The 27827-nt window shown below is 40.1% G+C and overlaps 1 protein-coding gene across 5 annotated transcripts in view; it reads right to left on the minus strand.

The window, feature by feature from the left end:
- Positions 1-27827, minus strand: part of TLK1 (tousled like kinase 1) — a 163477-nt gene that overhangs the window by 96681 nt on the left and 38969 nt on the right. For all 5 annotated transcript variants that reach the window (XR_010591303.1, XR_010591304.1, XM_065560762.1 and 2 more), the window contains exon 2: positions 1767-1885. Coding sequence is in view for 3 of the 5 variants with exons in the window: in XM_065560762.1 (XP_065416834.1) it covers positions 1767-1885 (119 nt within the window). In the remaining 2 variants the exon portion in view is untranslated. The remainder of the gene's footprint in view (positions 1-1766; positions 1886-27827) is intronic.

The raw sequence follows: 27827 nt of genomic DNA on the forward strand, positions 1-27827 counted from the left end.
AAGTTGTGTAACATCTCCACTAACCACAGTCTATGGTGCCTTATTATTACAGATGTGTCTTGTTCACAGCCTGGCTGTTAATGTCTCTTTCACTGGCTCCCAAGCCAACAAGGTCTTTGCTGTGATGTTATCCAGCATAATTCCTACACCTCCTAATACATTCCTCCTCCTGAGTATAAGATTGTAGCACAAACACCATCTTGCCCCTCCTCACCCATCTCCTCTCACAGACATCAAGTATGTTCAGATCTTTTTTTTTTTAATTTCTCATGTAACCTATGCCAGCTTTCCTGTACTATGCAAAGTACACACATTCCACATATTTATTCTTGTTACAAATTTTATCGTCAGGATTCTCAAGATCTCAGCTTCCTTTTGGCTTTCACTGACACCTGTCATACTTGGGTTTTCAGCCCCATCATCTAACGTCCTCAAGTTTTGGTTTGACTGAGATGTTTCTGTTGTAGAAACATCTCAAACCTAATGGCAGAACCCTCCTCTTTTATCCGAAAACTAATTTATTGCCAGTATTTTCCTACTCTTTAAACATAAATAAATAGTTTTCCCTATATAAAAGGGTTAGACTGCCAAGAAAAAATAAGAAGTTAAACCATAAATACCCTTGGGTTGTAAAAACGTATGAAGTCATGAAGCCTGAGAAGTAATGTAAAACAGGACTTTTCTATGGCCTGGTTTATATCTATTCAGCGATCCGTTTGACAAAGAACGGCAACAAAGTCCTTTGGTGAAAAAGCTTGCCCTATTGCCAATGCATTTGATATCTGTTAGGCTGTCCATTTTCTACCTCCTTGATCACTGGATTGTTCTCTTTTCTTCCACAAATCCAATACCCAAAAGCAAGGCTGTGCAGAAATATTATGATGCAAAATTATAATTTGCCACAGCAAGTGCTCATCTTGGAGACACTGGATCACTGAATTCCATTATTCAGCCAGTTTAAAGAATGAGACTGACCTCAGACTAGATGATGACTTGTGAATTGAAGTTCCTATTGAAACATAACCAGAATAGATAGAATTGGTAGGTTTTTCTCAGGGATCTTCCTTGTTATCTAGGAACATCTTCAGGTAATTCTTTGTCATGTCATATCCAGTGTTCCTCTGACATTTGTTTTATTTGGACATAGAAACCAACCAGGAGCACCCATTTTGAGAATCTATTTATTATGGTTTTCACCTTATGTTCTGCAAACTTATAATAACTGTTTTGCAGCAGGTTAGATAGAGATAGCCTTTTCATAACTGTTCTTCCCAGGAAATAAGGGGAACTTTCACGTACCTGCCCATCAAGAGAAGAGGAAAGTTCTAGAATCTCAACTAATTGCTTGAACAGGAAACACAGATGTACTTAGGTGCAACTACTGTGCGTCTTACTGGTTTCAGACAGTAGAAAAATGAGGACATGGGGGAGGGACATATGTAAAGGAATATCTCGTCGTTCTCTCTCCCAAAATGAAAGCTGTCCTAGAGGAGTCATATATCCCATTTTCGCAGTGATCCTTGAACATCAGACTAAAAGAAACTTTTATAGCAAGTATAATATGGAATCCAAAAGCCAATGTTTTTACTGGAATAAGAGACTAAATAGAAAATAAATCATGTCAACCTACCCCAGATAGGCTACAGCATTTTCTGATGAGACCCATTGTCATATATGGTGTGTGTTTTATAGATAGTATATTTTCTTAAATTACAATTAAATTAATGCTTACAGAGAGGTTTAAATAGCCACCCAATTCTACTTACTTTAGCTCCAACACTGCAACTTCCAGTACTCCCAGTGCTGCCACTCACTACTCCTGTAAATCTGGCCTCTAACAATTCTTGCCTTCTTGGGTCCAGGCTATGAAGCTCATCCATTGCACCTAAGAAAATAATATTAATTAGTTGTATTCTATAACCAACTTGCTTGCATAAGAATGTTTCCAAATAACGTATACAAAATCTTCACTATAGTACAGACCATAACAAGCTGCATGAAGCAAGGTCTCACACTCAGCTCTATGGCATATCTATCTGTCTATTGTACAGTAACTCGCGAACATCTAACCAATTCCAAAATTTCAGGGAATGTTCTATACCGAACCTTATTAATTTTGGTGAAAATCAGAAATCCAGAAGGGGAAAAAGGAGACACCAGGAGCCCCTTTATCATGTTAGCAGATCCAGCAACTTCAACCACCTCAGTAATTGTCTAGATCAAGGGTTGGCAACCTTTGAAAAGTGGTGTGCCAAGTCTTCATTAATTTAAGGTTTCGCGTGCCAGTAATAAATTTTACATTTACAGAGGACGGCAGACGGAAGCCCAGACCGGCAGCCCAGGCAGCGGACGGAACCCCAGACTGGCAGCCCGGGCGGCGGACGGAACCCCAGACCGGCAGCCCGGGCGGCGGACGGAACCCCAGACCGGCAGCCCGGGCGGCGGACGGAACCCCAGACCGGCAGCCTGGGTGGCGGACGGAACCCCAGACCAGCAGTAGGCTCGGAGCAGAGTGCCACTAGAAATCAGCTCACGTGTCACGTTTGGCACACACGCCGCAGGTTGCCGATCCCTGGTCTAGATCAAAAACTCAATTGATGGCAGCCATTAACACCTTCCAAGCATAACCTCCTCCACCAGCTCTGCCCATGGTCCAATACAACTTAAATATATTGTCACCTTGAATCATAGGCACCGACTTCTGCTGGTGCCAGCGGGTGCTCGACCCCCCTCTGCCCTATGCCCTGCCCTCATTCCAACCCCTTCCCCAAAGTCACCACCCCAACTCCGCCCCCTCCCTGCTCCTATTCCAACCCCTTCCCCAAATCCCTGCCCTGGCACTGCCTCTTCCCCGCCTCCTTCCCTGAGCACGCTGGGTTCCCGCTCCTCCCCCGTCCCTCCCGGAGCTTGTTACGCTGCGAAACAACTGTTTTGCGGCGGCAAGCGCTGGGAGGTAGGTGAAGAAGTGGGGTGCAAAGCGCTCAGGGGAGGAGGCGGAGGCGAGGTGAGCAGGAGGTGGGGAGGGGAGGGAAGCTTGGCAGCCCTGGAGCACCCACTGAGTTGGCGCCTATGCCTTGAATAGTTTGTCTCCCAGACTGAAAAGAAATAAAAATGGCGAAGAGGAAGAGGGAATCAGGGTATGGGGAAAAACAGGCACAAAGAGCTCCTGGCATGAGGAGAGACTAGGGGCCAATAGGGGAGGAGGACATGCAGCACAGAGTCCCTGCCATTATGTCAAAGGGCTGAATGGAGGTATGAGGGAGCACAGAGGGATGGGGGACGCATAGAAGCCCTTGCAGGGGGAGAATGGCGAACCCTGCATGGGTGGCACAAAGAGCCATTGGCAAGTTGAGGCGAGCTGGAAGCAACAATAGGAGGGGAAGGGGCACAGATTTCCCTCATATACAGTGAAGGGGGAGTGGTGGGGCAAACAGAGCTGCTGACATGAGGGAGGGCAGTGGATGGGTTACAAGGAGTCCCTGACATACAGAGAGAGGGGAAGGTGGCACACAAGGAGCTCCTGGGGGAGGAATGGAGGGATGTGTGTTCAGTGAGCTCGGCCTATAGAAGCAGCAAAGCATGCAACCCTCTAGGTTACATTATAAACCACTTATGGATCTAAACCAATCTGATTGAGGAAGTGGACATTCCTAATACTCTGAATTTGCACAGAGAATGATTTATATTGTGCAACCGCTCTCTGCTTGTTCCAGTTCAACTACTGGATTGTTACATTTTCAAGTGACATTGAAAACACTAAAAAGTTTTAGTAAAGTTTGCTAAAACAAAGTGAAGTTACTTCATTCTTAAAGCCACACATTTTACATAGCATTTTTTGTACAAACTATATCCCACTTAATCCTAAAAGATTTTAAAAAGCAAGGATCATAAATACAGTATAATATAGGGCATCAAGGTGGACTGATTTAAATCAAAGCTATTTAAATTGCTGATTTTAATCATTATTTTAATCAGCAAGCAGAAAATTTTGATTTAAATAATTGACGTTAATCTTGTTTTGCATTTGTACTTTTTTGTTATTTTCCTGAAGAAAGATTGTTTCTTATTGGTTAGTAACCATTAAACATGTTGATTTTCAACTAAACATTGCCTTTACACTAAATTTGGCACTTTTGCTAACCAGGAGGATATGCTGTACCTACACATTTATTTCAGCAATTACATTAGTTTAACATACATTTACTTAGAGTCTTAATTTTGACCTTTTTATTATCTTAGAAAATGGTGAATGATGCATTTCTGATTTATTAGATTGATATTTTTACTCATTATTTCCATCATGCTCTATTTGGATGGAAATTAGAATTCAATTAAAAATGCTTTAAAGAGCATATTTAAAAAAATTAGTTGGATTAAACTATCTTAAAATATGACTAAATAAATTGTTTAACAAAACATATTTTGCTTTTAAGACTAATGATTTATTAAATAAAGCAAGTATTATCTGTAGTTAGTGAACTGTTAGTGATCGTTTTTGGTCACCGTGTCCTTCCAAGATTTTAGAATTAGTAGATCTCATCTTCGCACACCTAGTTTTTAATAGGCCTGCATGAATAACCAATTTTTCAGTTTTGTTGTCAACCTGAAAACAAAATTGCAAAAACATCTGTTTCAGATTAACGCAAAACAAAAAAGTACAGTTTTTTTTTTTTTTTTTTTTTTTTTTTTTTTTTTTTTAAGAAAAAGAAGAAAAATTACTTTTGGATCAACTGAAACACTTTAGAGTGATCCAAAACATTTTTTTCCAGTTTTTCATTTTATTTTGTTTTTGGTGGCGGGGGATATTTTTTATTCTTTTTTAATTAAAAGTAGGTAAATTCCTAAATGAAATTTCTTGATGAAACAAAAAATTGAAAAAGAAATGAGATTTCCAAAATCTTTTCCTTCATCTGAAACTATTTGCTGGATGCAACTCAAATCTGCAAATAGTTTCGGTCAACCAGAATCTACATTTTATGGTGTGAATAAACTGGTTTCTTAACTTTAAATTAATGAGTTACTGAACCGAACGAGTTGAATAACCTGAAATGAAGAAAATATTCTCTCTGCATCTGCAGAAGAGGCTACCACTGTCAAAAGCAGAGTTAACATTTTCCCAGACTCTGGTTCCAGGTATTTAGCCAGTGATGACTTTATCAGAAGATCAGGTTTTTTGGATCTCCTTTTTCCACAGAGGGTATAGCTTACAAATTATCAGTATTCCTATTAACTTATCCTCATCAAATTAAACATTGTCCTTGGATAGGTCTGGTAATCACGGCAACATTGTAGTTTCCATCCCCATTAGTACAGTACAAAAAGTGAATGTAGAATCTTAGTCATAAGATTTAAAATGTAAATATATAGCACAACCATTTTAAGGAAATACTTATGCTTTTTCTATGTCAGAGCAGCAGGTTGTGTTGCATAATTAAAGCACCAAGATTGAGTGCATCCACGCTACTCACCCTGATAGTGTAAGGTTTGCCCTTACCACATTAGAGGTGCCATACAAAGAATCAGGGAAGGCTTGCTGTTAGCCAATATCATATGCTGTCAGAATGCTTTGTATTTAGGCAAAGTTGTACAACTATGAACCATACTCCCAGAATGTCTTGTACTCATACCAAGCTTTACTGTGGAAACATAGTACGGGTTAAATTATTGTAACCTTTGTTGTTTGTATATAAAGAATCTGTCAGAAGCAAGATATATGTTTTGTTGAGGTGTGCCAAGTATGAATCGTGTGCTAGCTACAGTTAGGGTAGATCTCTACTGTCTACTGACACTTGGAATGTTACTGTGTGTTGAGAACTGAGTGTAAATGTCTATCATTTAATGCTACTTGTATGCTTGTCTACTAACATTTAAAATGTACAAAACTAAATAAGAGAAGGAGTGTAAGGTCTGTGGAATCTGTGGAATTTTCTATCTGTCATAAACAAGGGAAACATAAATAAGAGCCAAAATAAGCTCACAACTTGAAACAGAGCAAAGATGTAACTGCTGCAAGCCTGTTCTCCAGATTGGTAATGTATTAACCTTTCTGTATTATGCTGATCTATCTTTGATTAATAAACTGATTGAACATGGTTACCTGGTGTTGTATCATAGGTCTACACAGCATACGTGGCTTCTGGGGCTCGGGGCTGTTTCATTGCTGTGTAGACTTCCAGGCTTGGGCTGGAGCCCAAGGTCTGGGACAGTCCCACCTTGCAGGGTCTTAGAGCCTACTCTCCAGCCTGAGCCCAGAAGTCTACACAGCAATGGAACAGCCCCGCAGACCAAGCCCCATGAGCCCAAGTCAGCTGGCACAGACCAGTCACATATCTAGTTGCTGTGTAGACATACCCAGTATGGCCTTCACAGTTCTAGCCATTTTTTGCTCCCTAATTATTATTTATAACATAGCAGCACCTACTATAAATTGAATAAATTAGGGACTACGCTGAAAGGACTTGTGGAGCGGGGAGCCAGGAACCTCCATCTCCTTCAAATGCAGGCAGATTGTTGGGCTTTATTAAGTATTGAGAAGACTTCCATTTATATGGGCAGAGAGGCCTTGCAGATTTAGCAGCACCCAGATGGCAGGAGTTACCTGTCCGTGACCCGAAGAGTAAGACAAAAGGATGGAGGGAGAAACTGAAGGACAGAGAGGTGAAGTGACTTGGCCAAGGTCACAAAGCAAGTCAGTGGCAGAGCCAGGAATAGAACCCAAGATTTCTGATTACAGCTGGTCAGGAATTTTCTGATGGAACGTTTTTCCATCGGAAAATGCCGATTTGTTGACAGTAATACATTTTGTGGAAGCACATCAATTTTGACAAATTTTCATTTATAAAAATGACAAAAAGCATTTCCATAATGTTGGATAATATTTTCATAATGGAATGTTTTGATTTTTCATTTCAAAATGACTAATAATTTCATTGATTTTATATGATAAATTTTAAAAAATTAAAATATCTATATTGGAAAAAACATTTCAATTGACCCAAAATAAGTTTTTCCCCCCCATAATTTTGTTTCATGGGAAATTCTGAAACTTTTGTTTTTGTTCTACTCCACAACAGAAAACAAAATTTATTCATAACATTTCCCACAAAACACAAAATCACATTCCTGCCCAACTCCACTCCTTCCTGTTGAGTGTTAATTTTACAAGAAAAAAGCAAATATGCAACAGAGAGTGTAGCAATTAGCAGTATATAATTTTGCTATCTGAGGTCAATATAAAAATTTACAGCTACAAATACTACAGGCTACACCAGAAGACTAGCTTTAGATTTTGAAAATGGGGGGGGAGGGGGAGGGAGGGAGACAGGGGTGTTATTGTTAAAGATGAAATTAACAAACAAAGCTTCCCACGTTAACCTGAGTATAAGGCTCAATAAGTTTGTATTATTTGTGTATGTATTTAATTGAACTATTTATTTAACATTAGTAATCCCTGTATATACGACACAACCCTTTACTGTAGAACAATTAAACAGACTTTTCTGTCCTGCACCCTTTTTTGCCCGGGCTACTCATTTTGATTAATCTATGCCCATTCAGGGTTGACTATTTGGCTGTGGTGGAATGTGTGTCAGTGCAAAACCACAGCTGATGTTTGTTGTAAGGGAACATGCTGACATTTATTTTGCCAATTCAAGTTGCCTTAATCTCTTCCTTGGTGTTTTTCCTTCACTGTCCCAACATAGGAGTGTAAGAAAATATGTTGAAAGACCGTCAGAGAATGTGATGTTATTGTCTCTCTTCTTTACTGAGGATTCTGCTACCAAGAACTACTCTTATGGAATGAGAAACCACACAAGGACACAAATAAAACAAATATTCCTTCATAGTACACATGCTTAACTTTGCATATGGGCTGAAATTAAACAGCCAGGAAGCAGACACATTCAGGAAGTCTGTTGTTGGCACAGTCTTCCAAAGTGCAGTAGATATGTGAAGTAAATCACAAGTGTTTTTTCACCAAATATGTACACATAGAGCCCATTTTTTTTGGCAGTGGTGCAGGAGAATACCATAATTGGTTTTCTAGCAGTCATAGTGCTGCCTCAGGAATTTAGATTATGAAAGGCCCTTTATTTTACTCATATTTAACATCATACTGGGCCTATAAAATCTTCTCTCTATATTCTCCAAAAATATCCCTACGCTGTTTAATCACCCTTTTAAAATGTAACACTTTCAATTTTCACTTTAATTTACTGAAAAAAGCTGTTAAAAATTCTTCTCTTAAAATATTTATTTTATTTCTGGCTTGATTTTTCAAAGGTGTTGAGCACCTAAAACTTAAGTTGATTTCAAGTGGTATCTGTAAGTGCTCAGTATCTTTAAAAACTAGGCTATAATTTATTCAGTTTACAAAACAAAACAAAAAGGCACCTATTTTAAAAACATGATAATTTAAACAGATTCAGGAACATATTTACAATGCAGGATATGGAAGACCATTTATAAAAAGAATTCTGAAGTTCTAGAAATTATAGCAATCTGGTACACCTTATAGAAATCTGAACAGTAAAGACAACTTAACCAATTTACCTCCTTGGAAGAATAACATTGACTTAATACACGCTATTGGTAATGGAAGCTGTATCTGAGAAAGACCCGTTGGTTAAAGAAGCTGACTTCCCTCCCTCCTACCCCAAAAACCACCTCACTAAAAAAGGCAAGTTTATCTTTAATACATTCAAATTTCTCTTACAAGATTTTTCCCAAGTTTAACCATTCACTTTTCTGACATGCTAATACGAAAAGTGAAATATGTAAGAAAAGTGAACTATAGCTTTACAGTAATACCTTTTATCAAGCTTTTTCCACCAATATATCACATCCCATCTCAAAACTTATTCCGCTTTTAATTTATTTGCAAACACCAAAAACTGTTAGGCAACTTCTTCCAGTAAAACTTTATCCACTGTAAAAATAAAGTAGGTGTCGATGTATCTATATGGTTTCTCTAGAAAATACTTAAATATTAATCTTAACCAGGGTGGATAAAAATCAATGATTTAACAATAAAAAATTAAAAAACTATTTTTTTAATTTAAATCAGATTTTTTTTGATAAAATGCTTTTTGAGGACAAAACCTATCTAAAGATAGTTTTAATTAAGATACATTATAGCTCAAAGATATCTCATCATGGCATAGGGATTATAAATTCTAATTCTATAGTATGAGACAATATATTCATGTAATGTTTCAGAAAAGTTTTGTAAGTGAGTTCCAATAGTTCATGGATTAGGGACCCAATCTTCAAATTTGTGTACACAGAGTCAATCCCTTACCTCTCTCTAAAAGTGCAAAGTTTCAAAAAAGTTAAATGAATAGAATATTGTTGGTGGCGGAACAGATCTGGACAAGGAAAAGTCTGGAGATAAATGTGAGACGGGAGGGACAGGCAGTAGAAACAAAAGTGAAACTGTTTGAGCAGCATATTTCAAAAGTCTTGAGGTCTTTCTGAGTGTAGCCTTCATCGATTTGAGATCTACCATACCATTCTCTCACTAGAAGGGAAAAGCAGGCCATGAAAGAGACCCAGTTTGGGAATATTTTAATGAAGTTCCTCTACCTGTCGGTAAGACAGGCATGTGTGCAAAATGCAAACAGTGCAACCAAGAAATGCAAGGCCTGGTTGCCTGAATGAAACAACATCATGAGAAGTGTTCCTTCTCAGGAGGAAGCTGCGTTGAAGATGATGAAAGAAACATATCTGAACATCCAGGATCTTCAGGTTGGTAAACTTTTTTATTTCATACTTCTTTCTTAAGGACTGCCTGTCTTCCCTCAGGACTATTCTTGAATTCTCATGTATGAGCAAAAAATATAGTTGTTACTCTATGGTACTATCATTTTCAATGCAGTTGTGATAAAAAATAAATCGCTGAAATAAGAAGATCTTCCTTTTACAATTTCACCTTTAAAGTAGTACTGCGTGTCAGTGAATGCAATGAGTAATACTAAATGAGCAGTATGGTAATAATAATGAAATAACTGCCTTGACTTATTTTGTTAAGGAGAATCCATCCTCAACTTACAGGATTCTGAAGACTATCCATCTTCAAGATCACCATAATTTTCTACAGTTTCAGAGTTATCTGCCAATTATAGTGTTTCAGTCACATCATGTATGTCACATACCCACAGTAGATCATCTGTAGCAAAAAGAAAAAAAAAATCTCCATCATCCAGAAACAACCAGAGATAAGTTTGTGATAAGAAGCAGCAGATTACAAAAAGAGGTAATCGAAGAAAAAATTGCCCGGTTTGTTTATGCAACCAACTCTCCTTTCCGTATGATAGAGAACCCACACTTCATTAACATGGTTCAGTCATTAAGACCAGGATACAGTCCACCCAACAGAGCAGATGTCACAGTCAAATTGCTGGATAAAGTGTATGAAAGAGAAATTGAGCAGTGTGCAAAAGGTCTAGAGGGTAAAATTGTTAACCTGAGTCTTGATGAGTGGAGCAATGTGCACAATGATCTTGTTGTAAGTGCTCGTGTGACAACAGAAGAAGGGAATGTTTTCCTTACAGAAACAATTGATACATCAGGAAATGCACATACAGCAGAATACTTAAAAGTAGCAGTAGTAAAAGCTATAACAAACTGTGAACAAAAATTCAAATGTCTAGTATGCAGCTTGATCACAGACAATGCTGCAAATGAATCCAAGATAAGAAAAAATTATTTAGAAGAGAGTGAAGAGAGTCCCAAGCTAATAACATACGGCTGCAGTGCTCATTTGATGCACCTCCTAGCCAAAGACTTCAGTGTTCCAGAAATAAAGGCTAATGCTGTTGAAATTGCAAAATACTTCCGTAACAACCACTTTGCAGCAGCTACTCTGAAAAAAGTGGGAGGAACCAAGCTAACTCTCCCACAAGACATGCGATGGAACTCAGTAGTGGACTGTTTTGAGCACTATATCAAGAACTGGCCTAATCTGATGACAGTTTGTGAACAAAATTGTGAAAAAAATAGATGGCACTGTCTCAGCCAAAGTTCTCAACATTGGGCTTAAGAGAAATATTGAACACATGCTGAGTACCCTGAAACCTATTTCTGTAGCCTTGAATAAAATGCAGGGAAATAGCTGTTTTATTGCTCATGCTGATGAAATTTGGAAGGAACTGAGTAAGATCTTAAAAAGAGAAATATGCAATGACGGAGTTAAATTACGAGCATTATAAAAACACGAATGGGACAAGCACAATCTCCTGCTCATTTTCTTGCAAATATTCTCAATACTCGGTACCAGGGTCAAACCTTAACTGCAGAAGAGGAGGAGTTGGCTATGACATGGACATCCAGCAATCATCCCTCCATAATGCCAACTATAATAAACTTCAGAGTTAAGGGTGAACCATTCAAGAAATATATGTTTGCGGATCATGTTTTAAAGAAAGGCACACCAGTGAACTGATGGAAGTCACTTAAGCACTTGGATTCAGAGACTGTTAAGAGATAATCTCACTTTTAATAGCAGTAGCGTCTTCTGCCAGTGTAGAAAGAATAATTTCTTCCTTTGGACTAATTCATTCCAAATTGAGAAATCGTTTGGGACCTGAAAAAGCAGGAATGCTTGTTTTTCTTTTCCAGATTATGAACAAACAGGAAAATGAAGGTGAAGACGACTGAATTAGCTACAGGAGCCAGTATTTTAAGTTTCTCATGTTGACCTGACTGACATAGTTGATTTAATTATTGTTTTTGTTGTTTTAAATATTTCATTTAACTATTTTAGTTAAAAACAATTTTAACAAAAACAAATCTTATTTTAAAAAACTTGAATGTTTAACTAAATTAAAAAATCCATATGCTTGTTTTGTTAAAATATTATATGTTTGCTGTTGAAGAAAAAAATCCAGAATACTTAACATTGTTGTTTTAGTTAAATAAAACAATTTAAATGTCTGACTGGTGATGTTCTCCTCCTAATACAGCATGGCAAGAAAATCCTCCAAATATTAATGATTAACTTGTTGAATTGGAGATAGTTCACTTCTCAATGACTCCATAAATATCTGCTTCAATTACCTTTGACAAATGAAATAACCAAACAATCATTCATTTTCTGATATAGCTGTAAAATTAATCTGAAAAGTTTTCAAAATAAATCACTTTAAAAATGTATACTGTGTACCTTCTAAAAATGAAACCTACATCTATCTCTGAGTTGTGAAGAATATGTATTAAGTTTATAACAACCAATAAGAATGCACTTTTATGTAGAAATCCATGATTAAATCGAGTCTTCCTGACTATTGATTTAAGATCAAATCCACCCTGATCTTAACTGATTAACTATAGGCAAGTCTAGCTGACATGTTTTCTCCCATCCTTTATCTGCCACGACTACCTACACTATAAGTTCTTCAGGGCAAGGATTGTGTTTTACCACATTTAAGCACAATCTAATACCTGCTGGGATCTCTAGGCATTACTGTAATAAAACTAATTAAACAGGAATCCTCTTAAAATTGTTTGCCCTTCAAGCATTCTTATTTTGTGTACTGTACTGTTTGCAATCATGTCAAAGAAAATAATGGTAAAACCTATGTGATAAGCTGGTTTATAAAAGCAGCACACGCTTTCAGATGTACCTACATACCCTTACATGTATTCTAATGACCTGCCCCCACAGTGAGAACTTATTCCTCTGAAACATACCATAAAGCACAGTTATGAAAAGCAGAGAGTTTAAATGGGCAAGAAACAGAAGCAGCATAAGTTTGTTAGGCGGGTACAGTTACACGATTGCTCTTTTGCTTCATTACTATCAAAATGCATGGAGAGTGTACATTTTGTAAAAAGGGCACTACAACATTTTAAAATAAATAACTTTAGTTTAGAAAATGACCTACTTTATACCATGTGGAGCACGACCATCAATGTTTTGATCTACTGGATTATTTGAGAATCACTACCAAAGTTCAAAGTAATTATGACTCCCAGGATAATCTTAATAATTATAATACATTAATGAGCAATGACTATATTATGTATATCAGACATAATAGCCTTATTTTATTATAAATAATGCATTTGAGTCTTTTTATATAAGGTATATGGTAATAATGCTTACAGGGTCTTAAAATATCTGTTAACCAGATGCATTTAATTGTGTTATCCTGGTAATGAGAATTACTAATTGATAGAGGATGAGTCTTCCACACCACAGAAGATCACACCAAATCCTCCTCTCCTTTCCCCTTATCCCCGCCCTTCCCCTCCACAGAGTTAAGATCCCATGCACATCAGGGGCTGAATAGGACTCTTTCAGACCTTATTTCAGTTGTTCCTTTGTGGAGGACTCAGAACATAAAACACAATCAGTTCAGCCAGAATACTCCATTTTCACCTAAGGGGAATTAGGTCAAAACAAAAAAAATCTAATCCAAACCTTCTTGATAACAGAAGAACAAAAGAATACTGCTGCTGGTTACCAGCGCCAATCCTTGTTAGTTCTAGTGAAATACTTTCTACTTCAATACCTTCCATTGTAAAAGAAAGCATTCATTTCCAGATTTTACTTAGTTTTCCAAGAATAGGTAGGCTTGCTCCATGATCCTTTAGTCAGCAGTTGCACAAATAAATTGCCTACTTGTTTCCTCAAAGCTGCAATAAGCCTTTTGAGGTCTCTGGAGATCTCAATCTCCAATGTAAATGATTGTAAACTATTATCTGAGGACATATCTAACTACTGTCTAACTGAAGGCAGGGGGCTGGACTCGATGACCCTTAGCGTCCCTTCCAGCTCTATGAGATATGGATATAGGATATCTCCAAGGTTTTTACAAGAATTGCAACTGCTCTCCAATTATCTTAAGTTTGTTTGCGGGCAACGAGGACAATTCAGTAGAGGGGTGTTGAAGTAGGAAAGAAATTGCTGGGTACACAATGGTTGTATAATTTGGATTTGATGTTGGTTGCCTTTTCATCTGCTCTTCATCACATTTTCTGTTATTTACTACCCCGTGACTGTGACATACTTAATTTTTTTCAGACTTCATGCTGAATCTATATTTTAAATAGTTCTTTCAAATAGGCAGACCAACTCTCTAAGCACATGCATAACATTGTACAAGAGTAATTAAACCAGACACATTTACAAAATGGCTCAATCCCAACAAAAGACTCATTGCTAACAACTCCAGATTTTCAATGAACACCCATCATCCCAACCAGCAAAGATTGGAAGGGCAGATGTGACTTGCACAGTGCCCTGAATAGCGAAGACAGATTTTCAAAACTTCTAACTATTAGGTTACAAAATGAACTTTTTACCACCAGCTCTCTACCTAGATTCTTACTCTTACTAAATTAGTTACAGGTCAGAAGAATAGCATGGTGACCTATATGAGCAGAGGTGAAGAGGCATGGCATTATAACTAAGGCTGCAATTTAGTCACTTTGGTCACAGAATCCGCGACTTCCAAAGACCTCAATAACTTCAGCCAGCGCCAGTTGGAAGCTGCAGAATCCCCTGCCGCCTGTGGAGGCAGGGAGCTACAGGGTACCCCTGCCGCCCCAGGCCACTGCGGGTGGCAGGCAGACCTCCACAGCTCCCCGCTGCCGCAGGGGATCTGGCGGCGGCACGGGTGACCCCCAGGATTCCCGGCTGCCACTGGCAGCACAGGAGACCCCCGCCACTCCTGGCCACCACAGGCAGTAGGGACCCCTGCCTCTGCCAGCCCCGGCGGGCAGCAGGGGATACCCCCGGAGCTCCCGGCTGCCGCAGGCAGCAGGGGGGACCAGTGCCCACACCCCGCAGCTGTGGTGGCGGGGGTCCCCTGCAGCTGGGAGCCACCATAGGAGGGAGACCCTGTAGCTCCAAGCCCCACTCAGGTAGTGGGGGTCCCTGGAGCTCCCAGCCCACGGCAGATGCCCAGACTCACCCATTTTCTCATGGATATTTTTAGTAAAAGTCAGGGACAGGTCACGGGCTTCTGTGAATTTTTTATTATTGCCCGTGACCTGTCCATAACTTTTACTAAAAATATCCGTGACAAAAATCTTAGCCTTAACTATAACTAATGCTGTTGTCCCACAAAATCAGTGCTTCTCTAGCTATCCAGCTTTCAGAACCTGGGGCACTCCTTTTTCTTTTTTACACTTAATCAAAAACCCAACAATACAAAATAGCCAGTTATGAAACAGTCTCCTAAAGAGACAAATCTATTAGTCAGAATCACCACAGTTCATTTGAAGAAATTCAATATGGAAATTCCAAACTTCCACTGAGAATTTGCTTGATGAAGAATGCCTCAAGCCAAATATGTTAAAATCCAAAAGTCCTACTCTTAGGCCTCAACAGCATTCAATACAGTCAGGATACTGCTACCCTACCGAAGAAGGAGTAGCAGTCCAAGGAATTCCCTAAAATGTTTCAAATCTTTCCTCAAGAGCAGTGTCCAGGCACAACTGAACCGCTGCCACAAAAATTCCTCACTTCTGGAGTATACAAGATGCAAGTTCTTTGCCAAACATTTGTCTTCAGAGCTCAATAAGATTAATGACTTGAAAAAAATCTTCCAGATGAAAGTTGCAACATAATCCAGTTGTTAGAACCTTGCATCCTTTGAGTGATGCATTCTGCTTCTCCCTTCTATTGGGCAATTCTTGATTGTCTATTGCATACAAGTATATGATGGATCTTCCTACTAGCATTCTATAACCACAAGCTTTCCTAAGAGCTTGGAGTTGCTCTACCTGCACCAACTAATAACGTACTGTATGCAAGTAGGCTAATGTATCAAGAAAATCTGGACACCCTAAAGGAGTCTTAACCCAAGGTCTGTGAATTTGACCCATGCCCTTCCTGGCTTGGGAAAGAGTCAAGAACAACTCATGCCACTCATGACTAATAGCGAGCACCTCATTCAGAGAAAGAGCCTTCCCTTCCCTCCTTAAAACATGCAACAGTCTGACCAACACAAAAAAACTCCTTGGATACGTCAGTTCTAGCCTAGTGTCAAATCGTCCATTCCTGAGCAAGCCCACAAAGAAGCTAGTTAAAGCTTCAAGTGCATTTAACTGAAGCTAATATCCTTGACCAAGCACAATCTAGATTCAGACCAGGTCATGAAACTGAAACCACTTCAGTAGCACTCATGGATGATTTGCTGGCAGTCGAAGAGATTTTAAATAATTATTTGTATGGTGCTCTAACACTGATTATACTACCACCATAAGCTTTTCTCCATCACTGGTTTAAATTAAGAGCTACATCAGCACCTGTTGTCAATCTTCAGCACACGATCTCCAACTGAACAAGCTACAGATCTCATAACGCAGGGACTCCCTCTTACAGCAGCTTTAGAAGCATACTTTTGTCCAAGTGCTTTAAAACTATCAATCAATCTGCAGGGCGAATGAACATTTTTCTTTAAAACAGTTATTACAGGGGCAGAAACTCACCTTTGGATTTAATTGTTTCACAATACATTAATAATTTGACCTATCATCTTGGTTCTTCCATTTAAAATTTAGTCACTTCAGTAACTGTTTTTTAGTATTTCAATTTGTAAAATCATAACATGCACTCTTTGCATTCTCTTGCACTGAACAATTTAATTTCACAACAGAATTTCATATGCATTAGACAACTCTTTCTATCCTAAAATACATAGATACCAGTAGATAAACCAAATCCCACCTCCCAAGAAAACCATGCAAAACTAACAGATGGAGATCTTAGAGTACTTTAACATGATCTGCTAAAAGAAGAAATATTTTTCTTGGCAGTCCCATCAATCATGATGGCTTCTTCAACCAACACTCCTCCTCCATTCTGATCAACTTGATAGAAAGTAGGTACTCTTCAGTCTCAGAGTGAGACTCTAAAAGACTTCCTGTCTGAATCTCTCTGTACACTTTTGAAGGATAAACTAAAAGAGTACATAGATTTTGGAAAGGTTCTCTTCCTTTCTGTGGATACATTGAAAAGAAGGAGAGTCTTTTTCCCCAACAAAGTGAAGTAGTCAAATCAGCTTTTCTGCATTCAAAGAAATGAAGCATTTGATGCTATGGTAAAAAAGCCATGGCAGATGAGTTCTGTTTTGTCAAGCATTCTTCCCATTACATTACTTAAAGGGAAATTTTTTTTATAACCGTTTCATTCTATCTTATAATAGCTTGGAACTTTGCAATTAACAAGACAGCAGCCTGGCACAACTGGACAATAGGCAAAAATGTAAACTTTGACAAATAAAACTTAAGTCTAAACAAGTGGAAGAACAGGTTTTTACTAAGGGTATGTCTACACTACGGGATTAATCTGAATTTATATAATTCGAATGTGGGAAACAGATTGTATAAAGTCGAATGTATGCGGCCACACTAAGCACATTAATTCGGCGGTGTGCATCCATGTACCGGGGCTAGCGTCGATTTCTGGAGCGTTGCACTGTGGGTAGCTATCCCATAGTTCCCGCAGTCTCCCCCGCGCATTGGAATTCTGGGTTGAGATCCCAGTGCCTGATGGGACAAAAAACATTGTCGCAGGTGGTTCTGGGTACAGCCTCACCCCTCCCTCCCTCCCTGCATGAAAGCAACGGATGGCAGACAACTATTTCACGCCTTTTTTCCTGGGTGAACACTGCAGACTCCATACCACGGCAAGCATGGAGCCCGCTCAGCTCAAGACAGCAGTCATGAACATTGTAAACACCTCGCGCGTTCTCGTGGACTTTATGCTGAGCCAGGACCAGAAAAACGAGGCAAGGAGGCGGCGGCAGCGCAGCGACAAGCGTGATGAGGACAAGGACATGGACATGGACACGGACACCGAATTCTCTCAAACCGCGGGCCCCGGTGCTTTGGAGATCATGTTGTTAATGGGGCAGGTTCTATCCATGGAACGCCGATTCTGGGCAAGGGAAACAAGCACAGATTGGTGGAACCGCATAGTGTTGCAGGTGTGGGACGATTCCCAGTGGCTGCGGAACTTTCGCATGCGTAAGGGCACTTTCATGGAACTTTGTGACTTGCTGTCCCCTGCCCTGAAACGCCAGAATACCAAGATGAGAGCAGCCCTCACAGTTGAGAAGCAAGTGGCGATAGCCCTGTGGAAGCTTGCAACGCCAGACAGCTACCGGTCAGTCGGGAATCAATTTGGAGTGGGCAAATCTACTGTGGGGGCTGCTGTGATGCAAGTAGGCAAAGCAATCACTCAGGTGCTGCTACGAAAGGTAGCGACTCTGGGAAATGTGCAGGTCATAGTGGATGGCTTTGCTGCACTGGGATTCCCTAACTGTGGTGGGGCGATAGATGGAACCCATATCCCTATCTTGGCACCGGAGCACCAGGGTACCCAGTACATAAACCGCAAGGGGTACTTTTCAATGGTGCTGCAAGCACTTGTGGATCACAAGGGACGTTTCACCAACATCAACGTGGGCTGGCCGGGAAGGGTTCATGACGCTCGCGTCTTCAGGAACACTACTCTGTTTAAAGGGCTGCAGCAAGGGACTTACTTTCCGGACCAGAAAATAACCGTTGGGGATGTTGAAATGCCAATAGTTATTCTTGGGGACCCAGCCTACCCCTTAATGCCATGGCTCATGAAGCCATACACAGGCAGCCTGGACAGGAGTCAGGAGCTGTTTAACTACAGGCTGAGCAAGTGCAGAATGGTGGTAGAATGTGCATTTGGACGTTTAAAAGGTCGCTGGCAATCGTTACTGACTCGCTCAGACCTCAGCCAAACCAATCTCCCCATTGTTATTTCTGCTTGCTGTGTACTCCATAATCTCTGTGAAAGTAAGGGGGAGACCTTTATGGCGGGGTGGGAGGCTGAGGCAAATCGCCTGGCTGCTGATTACGCGCAGCCAGACACCAGGGCAATTAGAAGAGCACACCAGGAAGCGCTGTGCATCAGAGAAGCTTTGAAAACCAGTTTCATGACTGGCCAGGCTACAGTGTGAAATATCTGTTTGTTTCTCCTTCATGAAAACCCGCCCCCTTTATTGACTCATTCTCTGTAAGGAACCCACCCTCCCCCTTCCCCCAGCTTGCTTTCAAACCAAATAAAGTTGTTTAAAAATCATTTATTCTTTATTAATAGATTATAAAAAGAGGTAGGGAACCCAGGTGGGGTTTGGGAGGAGGATCGGCGGGAAGGAAAAGGCCACTAAAAAAAGGTTAAAAAAATGACAGCCTTTTGCTTGGGCTGTCCACTGGGGTGGAATGGGAAGGTGTACGGAGCCTCCCCTCCCGCGTTCTTACACGTCTGGGTGAGGAGGCTATGGAACATGGTGAGGAGGGAGGGGGGGGTTATACAGGGGCTGTAGCGGCACTCTGTTATCCTGCTGCCGTTCCTGAAGCTCCACCAGACGCCGGAGCATGTCTGTTTGCTCACGCAGCAGCCCCAGCGTTGCATCCTGCCTCCTCTGATCTTCCTGCCGCCACCTCTCATCTCGAGTGTCTCTCCTCTCCTCACGTTGGTCCCTCATGTCCTCACGTTCACTGGCTTCTTTCCTATACTTTGAAACCGTGTCCTTCCACTCATTCAGATGAGCTGTGTCACTGCGGGTGGATTCCATGATTTCTGCGAACATATCGTCTCGCGTCTTCTTTTTCCGACGCCTTATCTGTGATAGCCTTCAGGACGGAGGAGGGAGGCTTGAAGAATTTGCAGCTGCTGGAGGGAGGGAAAAAAGGAGAGAATTTTTTAAAAAGATACATTTTGCAGAACAATGCTTATACTCTTTCACGGTGACCAATACTATTCACATTACATAGCACATGTGATTTCTGTGCAAGGTCGCATTTTGCCTCTTAATATTGAGTGCCTGTGGCTTTGCTGCTAGAGATCACAGACGCAGGTCCGGGCAACAGAATTCAGCTTGCATGCGGCCATGGTAAGCCATTGTCTTTCGGCTTCTGTGCCCTCCTTTCCCACATACCAAGCAAAGCCCGTTGAGTGCTGCGGTTTTCCTGTTAACCTTCAGTAGCAGAAAACAAACTAACCCCCCCCCCCCCCCCATCCAATTCTCTGGACGGTCGCTTTACCCCTCCCCCCACCGCGTGGCTGGTATCAGGGAAGATCCCTGCTAGCCAAACGCGAAAAGCTCTGGGCCAATTCCCCCTCCCCCCCCCCACGCGCTTGGCTAACTGCAGTGAAGGATTTCTTTTCAGCCACAGGCAAACAGCCCAGTAGAAACGGCCACCTCTGTCCCCTTAATTAAATTCTCGTATTTCAATCAGGTTACCATGAGCGATATCACTCTCCTGAGGATTACACAGCAAGATAAAGAACGGATGTTGCTTGAATGCCAGCAAACACCGGGACCATACGCTGCCAGGCTTTGTCATGCAATGATACCAGATTACTTGCTGCAAGCATGGCGCGGTCAAGTGTCCTACCATGGAGGACGGAATAAGGCTGCACTGCCCAGAAACCTTGTGGCAAGGCTTTTGGAGTACCTCCAGGAGAGCTTCATGGAGATGTCCCTGGAGGATTTCCGCTCCGTCCCCAGACACGTTAACAGACTTTTCCAGTAGCTGTACTGGCTGTACTGGCTGCGAATGCATCCCAAGTCCTCAGGGCAAAGTAATCATTAAAAACTCTTGCTTTTAAAACAAGTTTTATATTTTAAAAAGGTAAACTCACCTGAAAAGGTAAACTTCCATGGGGTCGTGGTCTTGGATACTAGGTTGGGAGGGTACTTCAGTCAGGCTGAGAAAAAGGATCCTGGCTGTTGGGGAGAACGGAGTGCTGGGTGCTCTCTGCAAGCTCGTCCTCCTCCTCCTCCTCTTCCCCATCCGCAGAATCCTCAGCTGATGAGATTATCCCCGCCTTGGAATCCACGGTCAGAGGTGGGGTAGTGGTGGCGGCCCCCCCTAGAACTGCATGCAGCTCGGCGTAGAAGCGGCATGTCCGCGGCTCTGATCCGGAGCGACCGTTTACCTCCTTTGTTTTTTGATAGGCTTGTCTGAGCTCCTTGACTTTCACGCAGCACTGATCTGAGTCCCTATTGTGGCCTCTCTCCATCATGCCCGTGGAGATTTTTTCAAAAGTTTTGGCATTTCGTCTTTTTGAACGAAGTTCAGCTAGCACTGAATCCTCTCCCCATATAGCAATCAGATCCAGTACCTCCCGTACGGTCCATGCTGGTGCTCTTTTTCGATTATCGGCCTGCATGGTTACCTGTGCTGATGAGCTATCTGTGGTCACCTGTGCTCTCCACACTGGGCAAACAGGAAATGAAATTCAAATGTTCGCGGGGCTTTTCCAGTCTACCTGGCCAGTGCATCCGAATTCAGATTGCTGTCCAGAGCGGTCACAATGGTGCACTGTGGTATAGCTCCCGGAGGCCAATACCATCGAATTGCGGCCATACTAATTCGAAATGACAAAATCGATTTTGGCCCTACTCCGTTCGTCGAGGTGGAGTACAGAAATCGATTTTAAGAGCCCTTTATTTCGAAATAAATGGCTTCGTTGTGTGGACGGGTGCAGGGTTAATTCGATTTAACGCTGCTAAATCCGAATTAAAGTCATAGTGTAGACCAGGCCTAAGAAGCAGGACCATTCCAAATACTACACTTGGGTTATGGGGTGGGGCAGTGAAGATGAGAGAAAACCAAGCTGGCCTCGGTTGTCAAAAAGAATCCTGAAAAACTTTCTTTTCTTAAAAGAAAAGCATGCTTATATGAGAGAGAATTACTGATGTTGCACGAAAACGTGATGGTGATGGCAGCAGAATGGTGTGAAGCCAAGCAGAAGTAATACGAGAAGGAAAAATTCAAAACCAAGATAGCAACAATAAAATGCAGCCCTTCATTTATCAGCACACTTGGAAGTGAATCACAATCCCAAGACCATAATTATCCAGTATTGGGGACACAGGAGTCAAGTCATCCCACTTGACCAAATTAGCAGTTAAGGAGGCAGACAACAACATGAAGTATCTACAAGTTTGGGGGGGGGAAAAAAATATATATATATATATACACACACACACACACACATACATACATACATAAACATACCTAGCACCACTATAATAGGTAGATAACCAAAATGTACACCACACATTTTACTAGTACCAAGGAGCACAAGCTTTTCCACTAAAATAGAAATAACTACTGGCAGGGAGCCAATAAAGTCCCTACATCCGCAATTCAAGTGAATACAATTCCTTAGTGACATTAACTTCAATATCTCAGTTTCTAATGGTTAGATGGATGCAGACCCCTATGGTTAGGAATGGTGCAGGAAACATTAGAATTTACTAATATGAATGAAGTGTCATTTTAAATACATAGTGAAATTGAGTGTGCTTCATTCACTGAACTCTTTACTTTTGCCTTGAGTGGTTATGGTCAGAAAAATGAGTATAAAAATGAGTATAAAAACAGCACCTCTACATAACTTCTCCCATGTCTTTCACGTCACACCTGTTAACTGACAGATAAGCTTATGACTGATAGCACTGCAAAGCAAATACAGCTATGGAAGAGTGAACTGGATTCTGCACAGCCTTATGCATAATCCATGACATTATCAGTTAAGATCTCATTCTCAAATCTTTATTACTGGTAACATGCAGAGAACATAGCTTGATTTTCAGGTCTAAGACCGAGTATGCAATTCTGGCAGCTAGAACAGCATTATTTGAATTGAAAATTAAGAAAGCGTGTAAGTTAAGAAAATCAAGAAGTGACTCAAAATAACATATGGAGGACCATCAGATCATTATTACTTATTTTTCTCACTGTACCTGTATTTTAACTTTGATGAAGTTCTAGTCTAAATCTGTTTCCCACTCTGTGCCTACAGCCAATTCTCCTTTGCCACTCCAATTTCTTACTTCAGTTCTTGTCTCAAAAGAGAGCCCTCCCACACCTGTGATCACTCTTCAGTCACAATGGCCCAACTCCTACCTAATGCTTACTTTCTCCTATGTCTAGCTCCTCTACATGGTGTCGCCTTTAGTCTATATGATGATCTGCTTCAGGACAATGACAGTTCTCAGCTGCCTACTCCCTAAAAATCAACACATGAAGCACAGGACAACTGCAAAAACTGGCAGGGTAAATTTGGATGAGGTCAAGAGTCAGGATCCATTTTTCCATTCCAATTTTTTCTCCCCATAGGACCCCTTTGTCCTTTCCCTCCCAACATTCATGCTGAAAGGGAACAAAATCTTCATAGAGCCAACAGTGCTGTAAATGTCTCAAACTAGGACATAAAGAAAGGAACAGGAGAAGGAAGAAGACATACAAGGAAGAGTATAAAGGAAGAATTAGTGTCAAAGGTTTGAAAAGTATTAATTAGTACTGTGTCAGTGTTATACTCACCAGCAATGCCATCATTGATTTCCAAGGCAATTCTGGGGATTAACAATACACAACTGGAGTATAGTCCTGGAGATATTTGAGCATTACACTGGTTGCCATTTAAGGAGTTAACATCTAAGCTACATTTATTGTACATTCATAGATCTGAAAAGATTATTTTCTCATCTAAGTTATGGGGGAAATTGTGGTATCACAGTTATCACTGTGATTACTGGGGATAAACGTTGACATCTCCTATGGGCACTTGCTTCCTAAGAGGATATACTCCATGGTAGTGTGAAAAACAAAACAAAAAATCCTCATACCAAAACACAAACCTGGAAAAGGAGAAATTAATTTTTTAAATGTAAAACAAATATTCTAGGGCTGTCGATTAATCGCAGTTAACTCACGCGATTAACTCAAAAAAAATGAACTACGATTAAAAAAGTTAATTGCAATTAATCGCACTGTCAAACAAGAGAATACCACTTGAAATTTATTAAATATTTTTGGATGTTTTTCTACATTTTGAAATATAGTGATTTCTATTGCAACACAGAATGCAAAGTGTACAGTGCTCACTTTATATTATTTTTTATTACAAATATTTGCACTGTAAAAATGATATACAAAATAGTATTATTCAATTCTCCTCATATAAGTAAACTTGGTATTCTGTGTTGCAATTGAAATCAATATAATTGATTTGAAAACATCCAAAAATATTTAAAATGGTATTAGCGCGATTAATCGCGATTAATTTTTTTTAATTGCTTGACAGTTCTAAAATATTCATACGTTTTTGTGTAAACACTACACTTCAGATTTTAAATCTTAAAGTTTTGTATTAAAAGAAGAAAAAATGCTTTTCATTAATGTTTTAACTTCTCGTGCATGCTCTAAATAGGGAATTGTGGAAAGGAAGTTTACAAGAGAATGATTAGCGTTCCGTCTTAGTCACCAATCAAATCTCTGAGTTCCAGAAACGTTGTAAAATTATATCTTATTGGGCTGCTTGGCTGGAATCTTCATCCTTTGTTTAATTACAGAGGCCACAGAATGCAGCATTAAAAAAGAAAAGCCAGGAGAAAGTCATCACCACTAGCCTATGTATTATTTTGACTGCGAACTCTGCAAAAGAGGGAACACCAACTCTTGGCTCTGCAATCTAATATGCATCCCTAAAATTAGATGGATTAAAACTGGTGGTGGTCAAATTGGCGGTGATTAGTAATTGGTTGATTTGTAACAGAATGACCTGTTGACTTTGATTTGATAAATTCTCAAACATTTTGATATGTTTCAGTCTCTGCTGGGATACACTATGGTGATGAAATGGTAGATTATTGCTGACAAAAAGTAGAGAACAGGGAGAGGCTACTGATTTCATAAATTTCCTGTACAGTCAGAAGAGCTTCATAGTTTCTGCAAATTCAGACCCAGCAAATCTGAAACTGATGGGTGTGTCCTCCAAATATTTAACTGACAGGCAACAGGAACTGGTACTTCTCAAATCCCAAAAACTTCTGCAGCTGATTGAGCTGCACTATTCACTAGTGCTAATATTGACTTGTGTCAGATGAGGATGTGAAAGTGACTGTTTTAGACATATACATACACATGCAAGGCAAAAAAACCCCAAGAACCTGAGCTTACAGAGTCATGAAGCAATATTCACCAAATATGTGATACCAAATATTATTTAGGGATTCTATATGCAATCTAAACAGTATAATGAATTTGTGGAGGCAATCTTATACAAGAGCTGGACAAAATTCAAAGATTAACAACTTCTCCATGCTTGGTGGTTTTATATAGGCAGGACTGGTAGCAGCACCTATTATGGTTGCCTGACACTTGCCATTACAAGACCCTAACTTTAACCATTTGGGCTGACTTTTCCCTGCTGGACATTTGTCTCAGGCTGAACTTTTGGAAAATTACAGTCAAAATGATTCAGATGTTTTCAAGAATGAAACTACGGGAAAAGATGTGGTTTTGCTCATAATAACCCTGCCTCATTCAGTGCACACGCTGGATTTGTTCTGGGGATGAAATAGTAAAAGATGAAAATGAAGTAGTAAAGAAGCCTGTCAGTTGCAGGACCCTAGCCTCATTTGCTGCAGAAGTTGAAAGATATGCAATGCATGAGGCAGGGGACTGCAGAAAGAGAAAGGATGTTCTCATGATGAAGGCCGCTGAATGCTGCCCTGGAGAACTGGATTCTATTGCTGCCTGTGCCACAGAGTTCCTGTGTAATGCTAAGCAAGTCAAAAACAAGCTTTTCACAGGTGGTCACTAACTGTGTTCCTCATTTGCCAAGTGCCCAGCTTGAGACCATGAGGTCTGATTTGCAGAAGTGCTGAGCACTCACAGCTGTAACTGAAGTCCATCAGAGCTCTGAAAGAACACTGAAAAATCAGGACCCATGGTGCCTCAAAATGGGCACCCAAAATCAGTGAATACTTTGGGTGTTAATCTCTCTGTGCCTCAGCTTCCAACCTGTAAAATGGGGAGAATAATACCCACTTGCTTCACTGGTTTTATGAAGATAAATAGATAAATAAATAAATAAATGTTTGTGAGGCAGATACTATATGAATGTGATAGAAAAAACTGGAAGGAAATTAAGAATTCTGTCTTTTAGGAAGGGTTTGAATAGTATGCAGCAAACAAGGCCAGAGGATCACACACTGAGTAACTAGGCGATAAAGCAGTGGTTCTGAAACTTTTCTACTGGTGACTCCTTTCACATAGCAAGCCTCTGAGTGCAAACCCCCCCCTTATAAATTAAAAACATTTTTATATATTTAACACCATTATAAATGCTGGAGGCAAAGCGGGGTTTGGGGTGGAGGCTGACAGCTCACGACCCCCCATGTAAAATCCTCACGACCCCATCAGAGGTCCGACCCCCAGTTTGAGAACCCCTGCGATAAAGTATCAGATAGCTGCTCATAAATTCTGTAAAGTCCATCCTAAATGAGGCAAGGACCCCTGTGGAAAAAAATAGCATGTGATCTTGTAATTATAGATTGTATCATAACATACATACAAATGGGGCAAATTAAGGTTTCACATGCAACCTTAATTCTTGCATTTCCTAACTGCTTGACTTTGCAACCGTAATACTGTTTTTTTATGTAAGTTTTGTGTGTAATTATTAAAAGATGGTGAAACCAACCTTTTTTTTTTTAAATCAAAATGAATTTGCCATTACCACATCCCCATCGCTGCCTACAGTAACAATTTAAAAATGTATACACTAGTTTTGACCTCATTTAGAACATTTCAAAAACTATTCTTTGCTGACAAACAAAAATTTACCCAGATCAATGACTAGACAAATAAATGAAAACTCCTAAGTTTCACTGCACTTCATTGGTGGTGTTCACAGGAGTACAACGAGCATTATTAGAACAAGCATTAAATTATCAATTGCTTTTAAGGAAGATTTAAAAGGCACGCTCATTTCTAACCACCACCAAACAAGCACTTATGCTAAACAATGGCAATGACAGTCAATTCCAATTCTGCCAAAGTTTCAGTCACTTCCATTAGGCAGTTGTTTCTGAAAACATTCTGTACAAGTAAACTTGACAATCTCTCACTTCAGGTTATATCTGAGTAGACAGGTCCATGTGATATACAAAATTCTTAAAATATCTTTGCTCATGTTTGAGTGTCAGAGAAGACCTGATGATTATCAGTTGTAAACATTTTAATATTCCAGTGTTGCTCAAACTCAGAGGCTGCCTTCCCTAAGGAGGCTTGAACCTCTTTTTGTGGGAGATAAGGGAGACAAGGGAAATTTAGAGAGGAATAGCTATTCTCTGTTCTCTCTCTCTCTTTTTTTTTTTTTTTAAAGGATTTAGGAAAACAAGAATCCAGTATTGAATACTGGCTATTATTACTCAGTGGTGAATTGATGGTTCCTTATTTGCTAAGTACAAAGCTGAAATGATGCTAACAAGGGGAAAAATGTAACTGTGTTCTCAGCCTATAATTAAAATATACCTTTCAGTCATTCCCCCACACCACCACCAAAAAAATACCCAGTAATCGTTTATTCTGCACCTCCATTCCAGTTACACTGAGGGCAACCTGAGTACTTGTTCTGACCTCAGGGAAGACTGTTGTCTAGATAAAAAGTTATGTAGTGACCACACAACTTTTAGTTAACTTCCACGTAAAATCTCAAAAGCAAAGAAGATTGTCAAAATGTGTTTGCCAGTTCAAAACAGCATTACCAGCCTATCTACAGTAGGAAAATTTAAAAAGTCTTCAAAAGATCTAGTTTTCAACCATTGTTTCTTAAAGACAATGTAAATATAACTGAGACTAAAGTTAGTAATTTCAACATTTATTTTTATTCTATTTACTTTTTGCACTTCAGCCTGAAAGTGAAAATAGTCAATTTCACTTTTATGAAAGTAGCTAAAATCACAGCAGGGACTATGAATCTAGCCAACTCTCAAGGTCCCTATTTCACCTGCTCCTTAGGCCTGGTTTACAAC

The sequence above is a fragment of the Chrysemys picta genome, chromosome 11 (genome assembly GCF_011386835.1).
Source record: "Chrysemys picta bellii isolate R12L10 chromosome 11, ASM1138683v2, whole genome shotgun sequence".
In the NCBI taxonomy this organism is placed as follows: domain Eukaryota; kingdom Metazoa; phylum Chordata; order Testudines; family Emydidae; genus Chrysemys; species Chrysemys picta.